Raw genomic sequence first — 14,481 nt, 5'->3', positions numbered from 1 at the left:
TGGGATTGGAAATGAATTGGGGATCAAAGGAGGACTCGCTGACTCAGCCTCATGAGGTCCAGGGGTTGGTAGTAAGACGGAGTGATGGAGGCTCTGCAGAGTCAGCACATGTGGGAGCCAGGAAAGTGTGGCACCAGAAAGTAAACTGACAGGCTCGTGCTCTGGGTTTAGGGAGTGGGAGAGTCAAGTGTCCTGTGTTTCTTCAAGAAGCTAAACCATTATTGCTTGGAATGAGGACTTTGATGTTTTCCTTATGTAAGTGTCTTGAAACTGTTTTTGTCTCTCTGCCTAGATCTATGGAGGCCAGTGCTGGTGTGCACTGGTTTTATTTAGCTTTTGGCTGTGCCCGATAAAACCAGGGTCTTTTTCTTTCCAACATGAGGACTTGGTGAAATCATTTAACCTCTTTCTGTTTCCATAAAATAAGGATCTTAATGTCTGCTCACTCTATCCTTAGAGTATAAACATGGGTTTTTTCATAAATTATTATTTCCATTATTATCTGCCAGTCTGGGTCTGATTGGATCTTAGCAGTCTTCATTCTTGATTAATTTGCACTTACATGTGAAATGGACTTCAAAATTTTTTTGAAGTGGATTTCTTTAATGATATACTTAACACCCTTCCCCCCCAAAAAAAAACAAAAAAAAGGAAGGAAGGAAGGAAGGAAGGAAGGAAGGAAGGAAGGAAGGAGAGATACAGCAATTGAAAATTTGGCAAACTTTTTTTACATTAGCTGTTTTTCACTGTATTTCTTCTTGGTTACATTTCTGCTTTTGGACACTAGATGGGACTAAGATGACTTGTGTTACAATAGTAGCAGAAAGGATTCTGAATGAAGTCTTGTCTGCTTATGGAGAGAGTTTAAGTAAACTAGTAACACATAGGGCTGTTTTCATTTTCTTTGTGACATGAAATTATGGCTTCCTTGTTTATGTTAAATGGTGACTTTGATCAATATTTAGGTAACATTAAAACCTTATTATATAAGATTCAGGTAGTTTAGGAATATATGGCCAAAACATACCACAGTATTTTTCTTATTTGCAACTTACAAAGAAACCTAATAGAAAAATCAAAAGAATTAGTAATGTCTAATGCTCTTACTTTAATCACCATGAGCCTGGCAGATAATTATAAAAAGTCCTTGATAATTACATTGGGAAGAAAAAGTTAAACAAATGTTACATATTTATTTTGTTCTTGTTTCTTTTCTCATTTTAAATGAGCCCTATATTAATTAACAGCTGACCCTAAAATAAAAAGCTTCGTAAAATAAAGGTAATGTATCATTACTAATAATAGCCAAATGATTATCTTGGAAAAAAGAATAGTATAGCTGGAAATAGTGCTCCACAGCTTTGTCTATACAGTTTATAACAATGCATCTAAAGGAATTGTGTAATTAAAATACACTTTATGAAAATATGTATTGTGAGGGATGTCTCAGTTGCTGTAGGAACTTGTAGGCCTAACAGTGCTTGTTTTCCTCTCACATTTCTAAATATATCTGTAACCCTCATGTATAGATTAAGAAAAATAATACTATTCCCTGGTGGATAGCTCCAGTTGGTAGGAGTGTCATCCGTACACCAAAGGGTTGCAGGTTTGATCCCCGTTGGGGACACGAATGGGAGGTAGCAGATTGGTATTTCTCACATCAGATGCCCACCCCCCCTTCCTCCTTCTCTCTCTCTCTCTCTCTCTCTCTCTCTCTCTCTCTCTCTAGTAATCAATAAACATATCCTTGGGTGTAAGGATTAAAATATAAATAGTGTGGGGGAGGATGGGTAGGAGATAAGTAAATAAAGAAAGAAAAGAATAAGCTTTGATTATACAATTAAAGAGATTTTCTACTAAAATAATTTTGAGAAAAATCAGCATTTAGTTGGGTTTACATAAACGCACCTTCGGTTACTCTTCACGGTTCACTCAGAAAGGTTGATTTGCAAAGTGGTGCCTATATGTTAATGTAATTCACTTAAATTCTTTCTTAGAAAGTTCTTTATTTTTATTGCTTGGAAGACTTTTATTCTCCAGAAACTCCAACCACCATTACCTTCTTGTCTTTCTATCTTCTAGTTCCCCGTCTAGAGGACTGGGTTGAGATGTTCTGATCTTTCAGGGTGGACTCAACAGATCTGGTTTATAAAGCCAGACTGGAGTCTTTGGCATCCTTAGATCCACATTTCCTAGATTGTGTTCTGCAGAACATTGCTGTTCCACACGATGCTAACGGTTGCCCACCAAAGTTGCATTTCACAGTGAAATATCTTTAGGAAATGCTGGGTTAAGTCATTTGAAACTGGTTTGTTTATAACATAACGTCACAGTCCAATATGCTAATGATATGTTATATAAATTTCTAAGAGGGAGATGTAGTATTTTCCTGAAGTATTTTGACTTTGATTTTTTTTTTAACTTCATTATGCCTATTATCTTTGAGAATATAGATGGGAAATGTTCTACCAATTTTTAAAAGAAGATATTGTGATATGCTTCTATATAACTATCTATTTTGTAATACTACTAGAAGCCCAGTGTACAAATTTGTGCACCAGTGAGGTCCCTAGTTCCGGCCTGAGGGATTGGACTGAAACTGGCTCTCCGACATCCCCTGAGGAGTACCAGATTGCAAGAGGGCGTAGGCTGAGGGGCACCATCAGTGCATAATCAGGGCCAGCAAGGGACATGGGAGGTTGGTCAGCCAGGGAAGGACCGTGGAAGGGTTCCTGGGCATGTCTGGCCCATCTCACTCAGTCCCAGATGGCTGGACCCCAGCAGCAAGCTAACCTGCCAGTTGGAGTGTCTGACCTCTGGTAGTCAGTGCACATCATAGCAAACCGTTGTGTGGCCTTAGCATATCATATCATTTTATGCTTTGGTTGGTTGAACAGACGATGGACACTTAGCATATTATTATGTAGGATTATAGCTACTTCCGTGAATATTGTGTTAGCCTAGTAAGATCCCAACTCTGGTTGCATCCAATTTTCTGCCTGCTGTATGCCTGTGCCTAGGCAATTGAGTATAACTGGAGATAGAGGCGCACACACACACCATACTGATTGGTTTGACTTCACCTTCAAGACCGCTAACCTCAGGTGGGCCCTTAGTTCTGCCCTATAATTCTACGACAAATCCTTATCCAGTCTCCCAGACCACTAAATTTCACTTCTATCTTTCCCCCCTCAGATTCCTCACACCCCCTTACCTATTCTCTTTCTCAGCTGGTAATCTTGCTTCCTATTGCATTGAGAAAAAAGACACAGATGGGATGTTCGGTGCTTCCAATATCTTGTCTGCTGGGTACCTTCCTGATCAGTGCCCACAGACAGGCCCTTCTCTGTTTCTGGGCGATGCTTCACTGCCCTCACGCGTAGGATCCCCCTCCTTCCCTGAGTCGGTTGTTCTGCATCAGTAGGTCACACTTGTCTATTGAATTATTCCTACAGTACCCGAGTGGAGCAGGGATTTTTATTTCCACAGCTATTGTAGCCTCAGCACCTTGGATGGTGCCCTGATCATGGTGGTCTATTTCTTGAATAAATAGAGTAATATTTCCCATCCTTTCAAAAAACATGTTATTTTGAAGTCATTCTAGTAGTAAACTTCAAGTTTGTAAAATAGAACAGAGCATTTCCATTTGTGCTTTGCCAGCTTCCCCTAAATATTTCCCAACATAAGAAACAAAAAACAAGCTTCCCTTTTGCTATCCAGTGTCTCATAGCTCCGCTTCCTTTAAGAACAGAACTCCTAAAGCCCATTTTCTGTACCAGCGGGTTTCCATCTTTTCTTCCTCTTTTTACACCCCCTCTAGTAAGACTTTTGCCCTTTCCTAGCCCCGGTTCCCCTAAAACGGCTCTTACCAGGGACCCTACTATATAAAAGGCCTTTACATGCAGTGACCAGTTCTTGGTATTAATATATTAGGTGAGTGAAAGATCCTTTGGTTTAGCAATTTCCCCCCAAATAAGATCTATTGTAATAAATGGTTCACGGTCTCTAATTACTGTTTTTCTACTTTTGCTAGTACTTGACAATTTATCCCGATAGTTACAATTTTTAAATTTATATAATCCACAGGTGTGAAGCATCCAGCCCACACATTCATCCTGTTGGTTGGTGTAAAGAACATAGAAGAGCCCTCATCACTCCTCCAGGTTTGTGTCTACTGTACGTCTTATATTGTTCTCATGGATCAGAAGTCGGGAAACGTTTTCTGAAAAGGGCCAGATAGTAACTGTGTCTGACTTTGTAGGCCGTACAGTCTCTCTCACAACTATTCAGTTGAGATGAAACACAGAGGCAGCCACAGACAGCATGTAAATGAATGAGCATGGTTGTGCTGCAGTAAAACTTGATTCGCAAAAAGAGGCCACCCGCCTGCAGGCAATAGTGTGCTGACACTCGGTAATCTGAAAGTATAGAAGTGTGCCTTAGTCTCCAGATTCCCCATCTTTGTCTTGTTTGGAAAAACAGCAAGTTCTGTTTTAAAAGATCTTTCATTCCTCAAATGGAAATTCATTTCTAGCTAGACTTTAAATTAATACACATGTAAATATGTTGTCTAACCATAGAAGTGAATTGTCTAAGACAGTGGTCGGAAAACCGCAGCTTGCAAGCCACATGCGGCTCTTTGGTCCCTTGAGTGTGGCTCTTCCACAAAATACCACATGCGGGCGCGCACATACAGTGCGATTGAAACTTCCTGGCCCATGCGCAGAAGTCGGTTTTCGGCCCGGGCGAGTCTATTTTGAAGAAGTGGCGTTAGAACACTCAAGGGGCCAAAGAGCTGCATGTGGCTCTCGAGCTGCAGTTTGCCGACCCCTCGTCTAAGGCTTTGACGAGCCTGGAGAGATGGACATATGGGCAGCCTTTGTGGGTGGGGCCTGGACCATCCGGTGTCAAGGTCCATCCTGTGAAAAAGCACAATGTGCACGTCGAAGTGGGATTCGTTTTTTCCCCTTAGATGAGAACTCACGCATTCACTTTTCCTTTTTCCGTTGTGACCCCTGGTTCTGAACGTAGGTTTCACAGCTTCATGGTGGGGATTAACACCTCTCTGCCCCCTGGAGTGGTCAGGTACCTCAGCTGTCTGCCTCCGGCCTAGAGCCCTCTCGGCTCACTCTCTCTGTCTTGTACAGGGAACAGTGTGACTGCTGATACGCAGTCTTCTTTGTCAATTTGTGTTTGTCTTCATGTGTAAGGAACCGATTCTGTGGCTTCACCATCATAATTAAGGCCTTGAGTTTCTGAGCATCCCTGTGTAAGGTGCCATGGCTGCCGCCTCTATGAAAAGACAGGGTCATAGCTCCCAGCTGTCCCTCGGCTGCAGAGGTTGCATGTGAGTGATGAAGGCTCCGTTATCTCAGGGAAAGGATGGCTCCTGGGTTTGCTGGGAGCTGCTGGGTGGATAGCGCCCGCAGCATGGAAATAGCAGAGGCTCAGCTTGGAGCTTCAGATACTTGTCTCGCTCCATCCTAACAGCTGGCTCCATCTTTAGGCTTGTCTCCAGTTCCTCCTTACTGTATCTCACTGAGTGTCTGGACATTTCTTCTCGGGACCATCCATTCCTGTGACGGGGCAGGCGAGTCCTTCCCACTTCCTGAGTTTTCTCATGTGTGAAGGAACAGAAGCCTCCGTCCTTCACTGGTTTACCAAACCGTTTTTTGAAGGTGAAAGGATATTTACATAAATCATAAAGTGTTAAAGCTAGGTATTAGTAGTTTTATGGCCCGAAGGTGGTGCTGGCGGAAAGACTTCTAGTCAGTTCTCCTGTGTCCTGTGACTCATGTAATATTAGGAGCAGGTGAGTAATGATCACCACCGTCACCATCCAAATTGCTTGTGAGGATTCCTTTATTTTTATTTATTTACTAGTAGCCCTGTGCACGGATTCGTGCACCAGTAGCTCACTGCCACCCTCCAGTTGCTCTCTGTCCACTGCCCTGCCCTCCTGTGGCTCCCCCTCCCCACGACCCCCTCAGAGCTTGCTGCCCTGCCTCCTCCTATAGCTCTCCACCGCCTGTTTGTAGCCAGTAGCTTGCTGCTACCCTCCCGTAGCTCCCCCCCCTTCTGCCCTGCCCTCTGTAGCTCCCTCTGCACCCCCACACCCCCTCCTACCTTGCTGCCCTGCTCTCTTGTAGCTTGCTGCCCCACCCTCCTGCTGATCTGTGATTTATAGCAAAAAGATCAACCATTGCATTTAGTTGTTGTATCCCTTGACTTTCATAACTGCAGTGTGTGTGAAGATTGCAGGTTAGTCTCTTCGTTCTGTAGAGTGTTACTTCATTTGGGTTTGCTTGGTGTTTCCTCGTGGTTAGACCCAGGTTATGCGTTTTTGGCAGGGAAATCATAGAAACCAGGCTGTGTTCTCCTTACATCCTTTCAGGTGGCACATGATGTCAATTTGTCTCATTACTGGTTGATTTTACCATTAATTGATTGAGATCATATTTTCTAGATTTTTCCATCAATGTAGTTTATGGAGAGATGCTTTGAGAGTCTATAAATATCCTGTTTTTCACTCCTATGTCACTCACTGATTTTAGCATCTATTGATATTTCTAGTATGAATTATTATCCTGAAAGTTGCTAAATGGTAATTTTTCTTATTTTATTACTTCTTGTATATATGAGTTGATATTCTTACGCCAAGAATAGCTTTCTTGCCTTCCCATTTATGCACTTAACTTATTGATATTGGTGTGGACCCATAGATTACTAATGCCACCAGTGGGTTATAATTCATTACTAGCATTATTTTCATGTCCAGATTTTCTCAGATTTGGCCAGTAGGAGACACTTTAAACTGGTTTCCATATCCTTTTAAGAACATCCTACTTTCTGGCTCAATTAGGCTAATATTGTGCCTTCCCTGACCCAACCCTGAAGTCAACCATTTCTCCCGGTCTGCATGGTCCTTTCTACTAGAGAAGGATATTTAAAAAGTAAGATCTGGACTCTAGATGTGTTCATTACTGTTGGGGTATTGCTGCTTCCATCTTCTCAGTAGACGTAGGAAATATGTAAATATTTAAAAATTTATTCATCTTTATTTTTATGTCATTTATACATATTAAAAACCATGAATTGTTATTATTAACTCTAATTGATATTTCACAATACTGAATTTATTCTGGTTTTCCACTTTGCGTAATTATACCTCTCGTTTTAGTCCATGAGAAATCTGGCTTCTGTTATTTATAATATGTTTACTGGTGTTTTCAGTCCCCTTTATGTTTCCCACCCTACTGGACTATCGTTAATTCCTGCTCAGGGCTACCTTTCATTGCTGCCTGGGGCTGCCTAATGGAATTTGGACTCTGGAGAAAGTACAGGGGGCAGGAGGGTAGAAGGGTGGGTCCTTTTAGACATGGTATGATATTTTGTCCTGTTTATTTTGTCTAACAATATGATGATATGTCTGGAATATTTCACATATTATAATAGTATTTATAAATCTGCCTCGTTCTTTTTAATAAATTCTTTTATATGTACTATACAGCTTTTTGCATAGTTCTGTAGTGATGGTCATTTAACTGATTTACATTTTCACATCTACCATGGTCTTTGTAATACATATATGAGAATTTCCTGGAGTATTAGAAATAAAGTTGCTAGATTAAAGGTATTTATGTTTGTGTGTTAATGTGTTTTTGTATGTGTCTTGTGTTATAATACTATTCTTACCCGAGACAGTAAATTGTACATATACATATAAAATTTTCATTTAAAAGTTAATAGGGAAATCATGATCAAGATGAAAGCAATTTTATTACTATAAATAGTTCTGAATGTGGAGCTAGTTTAAAATTACTATGTGTAATTAAAACATAACTTCCTGTATTATAGTGATAGCATTTCATAATATTATAGGTCAGTTTGTGGTTCTCACTATCATTTTGGTTAAACTTAATAGGATTTAATTTTTTTAACTCTTAGGTTATTCAAATGTGAAACATTTTTCTTGGGATAAATATTTAGAAGAAACCAATTCTTTACCTGCTCCTGCAAGAGCTTTCAAAGTGGTGAGAGAATATTTTATACTGTTTGATTAATTTGTGTTGGTGATAATGTTTATTCATTGAAATTTAAGAACAGAAAGAGATAGTACTGATGAATTGGAATAGGAATGGGAGGAAAACAGAAGGCCAGAATGGTGTTTCTGAATTTTTATAGTTTTGAAAGTCAAAATTGTTACTATGGTTTTTGTTGTTGGCATCTAAAAATTACTTCCATTTTGTACTTTAAAGCTCCTTGGAAAATAATTCTGGTTGAGTTGGTATGTAGTCAGTCGTTTGTACAACAAACATCTCTTTTTTAGTTATTCTTTTTTAATTGATATCACACAGAGGAGGGAGGGGGAAGAAAGAGAGAAATATAGATGTTAGAGAGAAACATTGATAGGTTGCCTCTTGCAAATGCCCTGACTGGGGGTCAAACCTACAACCAGGGAATGTTCCCTGATCGGTGATCGAACCTGTCATCCCTTTTAGTCTGTGTGTAGGAGGATACTCCAACCTACTGAGCCGCACTGGCCAGGGCCGGCTAGGTATCCTGAAAGACCGAGCAGGACAGGGCATTGTTTTCTAAAGTAAATTATGTCTAATCATTCCTTTTAATTTGTTTATGGCAAGCTGAGGTGCTATTTTTATTTTGTTGCTATAAATTAGCATGTTTACTTACCAAAATACAAGATCATCTTCTTTTATAATATTATTCTCATTCTTGTTCCTACTACAGTGATTCTATCTTGTATGTTTTGATTGCTAATTTTCTTCTTTAAAAGATCTTAAACTTTTTGCTTTCATTACCACCTTTAATCTTCATGTCTTAATTCTGGCATTTTAATGTTCTCTTAAAAAATAGACTAGGTTTGGACACGTGACGTGGGATTGTGTTTGTTATAAAGGAGGGTGAGGTCCAAAGCCATTCTTGAAACTTGAGGGTTTGAAAGACTGGTTTTCTGAATGGCTCATCTTTTTTAATCCTATTTTTTTATTCTATTTTTTGTGACAGAGAGCCTACCTTCTCTTCCTTTTAATTTCACTGTATAAAATTTTCTTTTGTGGCAGAAACCTCCACATGGATTCCAGAAAAAAATGAAGCTGGAGGTCATAGACAAAAGAAATCCCATGTTCATTAGAGTGGCCACAGTTGCAGACACAGATGATCACCGAATAAAAGTGAGTGCTTTCAGATGTGGTTTTGCTTTGCCTTTTGTTGCAAGATGTCTTGGATGGAAACTTCAACAGATCTTTAATTTGTGAAGTCCTACAATTAAATTAGTAAAACCACAGGACTAGGCAAATTAAGTGTCTGTGCATCTTCATAAGTCAGTATTTACCCAGTTTTTTTCTTTAATCTATGTAAATTTTTTCTTTAATTATGACTAGCTTTTAATGTCATATCTTCTTTCTCCAAACACGCACTCAATATAATAAATCATAATTGAGAGAAGATTTCTTACATAGATAATAGAGACATTTCCTCTGAATAGAATAACTCACTATCTAGTAGTATGCTCTTTTTTAAAAAAAATTGAAGGCTAATGTTATTTGATGGGGTATGTTAGATGTAGACTTTTCAGAAGGATAAGACTGCAAGAGGGCACAGGCCAGGCTGAGGGACGCCCCCAACCCCAAGTGCACAAATCTTATGTACCAGGCCTCTAATTAATAAGTAATGATACAAGAATCAACTCTGTTTCATGTACTCACAACTATAAACCTACTTTTTGCCCCATTGTGTATACAGCCTGTCAGTATATTTTTCACCCTATGAGATAAAAAATATGTAATACTACAAGATATGCAGCCAATTCTTAGTGACCATGCCTGAAAGACCACCAGCCCTTTTACCTGGTGCCTAGTAAAGATGGTAGCACTGACCGCTCTGTAAAACCTCTTTGGGAGATCTTGTAATTATTTATGAGGGGAAAAAATAGCTAAAAATGCATTTGATGTGTAAAGTGGGTATTGTTAATAGAGCATTGCATTTTTAAAAAGTATTTTTAACATTATTTTAGGAGATTTGACATGTATACAAAAGGTTCTCCTGCCTCTCCACTCTCCCCTACCACTTCGCTTTTCTGATTGATGCATTACTTTAGTAATTTATTGGGCATTTGGTGTTGCTTCTATGAAGATGTTAATTATTCAGGTTGCTTATTGGGAGGTACATGTAACATACCTGTAGAAGTATTTCAAAATAAGTGCCTTTGGCAAGGTATTTATAGATGGTCAGATAAGTTAAAGATAGGTCGGTCAGAAGTGCTCCTTTTCTCATAGTGTGGATGAAGTAATTTAAATAATTGAAACAATTTATTTGGTATTAAACCTACTATATAAGTTAGAAGAGAAGGACTGTGATTACGATGGGCAGACCTGAATTGCTGAATTTCTTATTTGTTGTCCAGGTTCACTTTGATGGCTGGAATAGTTGCTACGATTACTGGATAGATGCAGATTCTCCTGATATTCACCCCGTGGGCTGGTGTTCAAAAACCGGGCACCCTCTTCAGCCTCCTTTGAGTAAGAAACCCAAGGATAACAAAAACTGTTTCCATTTCCTTCTAGAATGCTTAATATTCTCTTTTCCTCATCATTCTCTTTTCTTTGTAATCGCTCACATGGAGCACAATATGATAATTAATAAATAATTATGCTATACAATTCTTCTCTATGTAATTCTTTCCTCTCTTACTACATTTTTAATTGCTCGGAGCAAAAAATATATAAAGAAAAATTTAATATCTGAAAAAGTAAAGTGAGTATAGCATTCTTTTACTTTTATTTAGAAGTGGTCATCACCTTTTAAAATTAGTTCTGAATTTTTGGAAGGCAGTTTGTTAGACTATCAAAATTTAATGTATAATTGTCAGTATGCTAATAGTGAGTTTATAATATAGTTTTGCAAAATGTTGTCATTGGGAGAAACTGGACAAAGTGTATAAGGGACCTCCCTCTGGCCCTGGTCTGTGTGGCTCAGTTGGTTGGGCATTTTCCTGTCCACCAAAAGGTCGCCAGCACAGTTCCCTATCAGGGCACATGCTCAGGTTACAGGTTCAGTCCCCAGTCAGTATGCATACAGGAGGCAACTGATCAGTGTTTCTCTCCCCCCTCCCCTCTCTTTTTCTCTCTCTCTAAAATCAATAAAAACATTTTTTAAAGGGACCTCTCATACTTATGACTGCATGCAAATCTATAATTATCTCAGTGAACATTACAGTTTTTATTTATTTTTAATATATTTTTATTGATTTCAGAGAGGAAGGGAGAGGGAAAGAGAGAGAAACATCAATGATGAGAGAGAATCATTGATCAGCTGCCTCCTGCACGCTCCCCCCCCCCCCCCCCCCCCCACTGGGGATGAGCCCGCAACCTGGGTGTGTGCTCAAACCTGGGACCTTTCATTCTGCAGGCCAACACTATCCACTGAGCCAAATTGGCTAAGGCAACATTACAGTTTTGTGGGGTTTTTTTAAAATTATTTTTTAAGACACGGTATTGTTTACAGTATATTTAATATAACAAGACTTGGAAACAAATATTGGTTAAATAAACTGGTACACTCATACAGCAGATACTATGCAACAGTCAAGACTATTATTATTTGAAAAATCTTCCAACTGCAGACTAGAAGTAAACATATAATAACAAAAAATGTTTGCAAGATTTTTCAAAGAAAAGAAATGGGGGGAAATAGTTATAGAGATAAAGGACCATTGAACAGACTGTCAAAACTATAGCGGGAAGGCAAGGGAGGTTGGGGGGGAGGTATAGCTTGACTGGGATCTGTAACTGTTCTTTTGTCTCCAGTGTGTTTAAAGTTTTCAGTGTACGATTAATATGTTATGTTATTTACTTAAAAAAAAAATGTTTAGAATCTTCTCATAAATTCAGATTAGGTATCTCTGGAATTTGTCACATTTGAAAGGGTTTTGGATGAAAGTTTACTGTTTCACTATTGAAGAAAGAAAAAATAGTGTGAACAAAGTCATGGGGGGACCACCTTTAGAAATAGAGACTTTCAAAACATTTTTATTTCTATAGGATCCCTCTCTCTCTCTCTCTCTCTCTCTCTCTCTCTCTCTCTCTCTCTCTCTCTCTCTCCTCTCTCTCTTTTAATCATGTGTGCTGATTTATGTGCTAATTACAAATTGGATTTTTCCACTCTTACAACCTGATTAACTTTATGCTCCTCCTTTCCTTTTTGCTTTGTCATAGATCCCTTAGAGTTAATGGAAGCTTCAGAACAAGGTGGATGCTCAACCCCAGGATGTAAAGGGATTGGTCATTTTAAGAGAGCGAGACACCTGGGCCCGCAGAGGTATGGGGTGCTGTGGCTCACGTGGGGATTCCTTACATGGTCAGATAGGGGGTGTTATATTATATGTACAAGATAATGGTTTTCATGTATACTGAATAGATGTGAACTAATTTTAAATTCAGATCCATAGGAATTGTGGTTACCATGGTGATCCTATAAAAACGCAGAGTGTATCTGCAGTTAAATCTTCCTGGGAGAGAATGTATTCACAGTTAAAAATAGATTTACTCTAGTTATTTGGCTTTTATGACTAGCGTAGACACTTAGCTTCTGAAACAGTTATTTGGGGTTGAACATTAATAATGAGAAGAAGGTAGATCCTGTTGTTTGTTTGGTAGAACAAACTATGTGATTGGGTGACACAATTAATTGAATACAAAGAGGTAATATTGTTGTAGATTAGCTAAGATCACAGAAAGCACAAATATAGTCAAACATGAGAATGTGTTGATCAAAAAAGCATTTTTCTATATTTTCCTGTTATCTCTCATTAATTAAAAAAGAAACCAAATTTATACATTTGAAATTGAATGTATTATTTAGGCAAGTTGGAGTCTTTTTTAGATTTTTAAAGTTTTTACTGAATACCGAGAAATTTTCTGTAAAAAGAATTGTGGGTTTTTTTTACAGAACAAAAGTATTATCTGTGTAGGTGTGTGTTAAAGAAACTGTTCTACCTGCATGTTAATTGGATTGCCCAGTAAGAAAAACGGTTCCTTGTTTATGTAGATTGTGCAGGTTGTGAATCCAGGTCTTTAAAATATCTAAAGATTGCACTGGCTGTTTCTCTGAGAGTTAATAGGAATTGTAAAATTGATGAGATTACTTTCTTCTTTATATAGTTTCCTCTTTCTTTCATTTCTACCACCTCCCTACAATGCTGCTTATCTTCCTTTTGCAAACCTCCTCCCGAGTTATTTTTATAAGGTTCGGGATGTTCTAGAGTAAAAAGTCTGAGCATAGAAAGGGTGATGATTCTGCTTGCAAATATCCATTTAGAAACCCTTTTTGTTGTTTGTGTGATTGCAATCCAAAAGTTACATGATTAATTTAAGCTGAGTTAAAAATACTGCATCTTAGAAGTTATTTACTGTTGCAAAGTAGACTGGATTATTTTCAGACATTATGTAAGTCAAAATGCCAGAAATAACTCATTAGCATGCTGAATTTCCATTAGATATTTATAAATTCTTTTGTTCAATAAATATTTTTGAGCAGCAATTTTTCCCCTTAATATCTAACACTTATTGAACATTAATTTACTTTGTGAGATATTGCACTGATTGTTTTATATATATATTGGATGACCTTCAAATGATCCTAAAACACAGAACTGTTACTTTCTCTGAATTTTTGAAGAGGCCACTGTGGCGCTTAGAGGTGCACTGACTTGCCTAACTGACAGCTAGTTGAGGAGGGAGTTGGGAGTAGCAGTCAGTGTAATTCAAGGATCTGTGCTCTTGGCCACTGTTTTCTCACTGCCTGTGAAGGCCCTGCTCCATGAATGAGTCCCAGACACAACCCTCAAATATCTCATGGATGAATGGAACTGTATGTAAGCTGTCCATAATTAAAATAGAGACATAAAATGGTAACTAAATATTGAGACTTCGACACATGTCCCTAGGAAGGAAAAGACATTTTGTTGCGCTGCAGTAGAAAAAATTTAAAAAGATTTATTTTTGGTCTTCTGGTAAGAAAACCCACCTTATTATGGCAATGTCCAGGATCTATTTAGAAGTGCTTTTGGTCCGAACCACGAGTTTTGCCTGTCACTGCCAGGTCTATGGTGGAGAGTCGTTCCCCTACTACCGCCCCTGGCCCTTTGGCCATTCCCAGGACCTCCTTTCCCTAACTGTACTGGCCTTCCACTGGCCACATCCCCTTCATATGGAAGACTTTATTGAGACATGTAATAAGGCAATATTTCAGTGTAATTAGAACCATAGTGGATAATTACTTACTTTTTTTTGGAAGAGAAGAAGTAGACCTTATGCCTTAAAAGACATGCATTGGTAAAGAAGCTGTGTTTAGGGCATAACCAGTATGTCTGTGCGTTCAGTCTGCCTAGAGCCTCAGGGAGGAGGATGCAGTTCAGAGAACTAGTGGGATTTAGCTCCTGCCCAAGGCCGATCTTCCTTGTCC

General features: G+C 38.7%; 1 protein-coding gene across 4 annotated transcripts in view; it reads left to right on the top strand.

The window, feature by feature from the left end:
* The window catches only part of L3MBTL3 (L3MBTL histone methyl-lysine binding protein 3), an 81,405-nt gene that overhangs the window by 48,706 nt on the left and 18,218 nt on the right, over positions 1 to 14,481 (top strand). For all 4 annotated transcript variants that reach the window (XM_084889617.1, XM_084889619.1, XM_084889618.1 and 1 more), the window contains 5 exons: positions 4,087 to 4,163; positions 7,948 to 8,033; positions 9,081 to 9,191; positions 10,424 to 10,538; positions 12,234 to 12,336. In XM_084889617.1, coding sequence (XP_084745743.1) covers positions 4,087 to 4,163; positions 7,948 to 8,033; positions 9,081 to 9,191; positions 10,424 to 10,538; positions 12,234 to 12,336 — 492 coding nt within the window. The remainder of the gene's footprint in view (positions 1 to 4,086; positions 4,164 to 7,947; positions 8,034 to 9,080; positions 9,192 to 10,423; positions 10,539 to 12,233; positions 12,337 to 14,481) is intronic.

This window comes from Pipistrellus hanaki, assembly GCF_964339955.1.
Source record: "Pipistrellus hanaki genome assembly, chromosome: 7".
Classification (NCBI taxonomy): Eukaryota; Metazoa; Chordata; class Mammalia; order Chiroptera; family Vespertilionidae; genus Pipistrellus; species Pipistrellus hanaki.
This window is presented reverse-complemented; position numbering and strand designations above follow the sequence as displayed.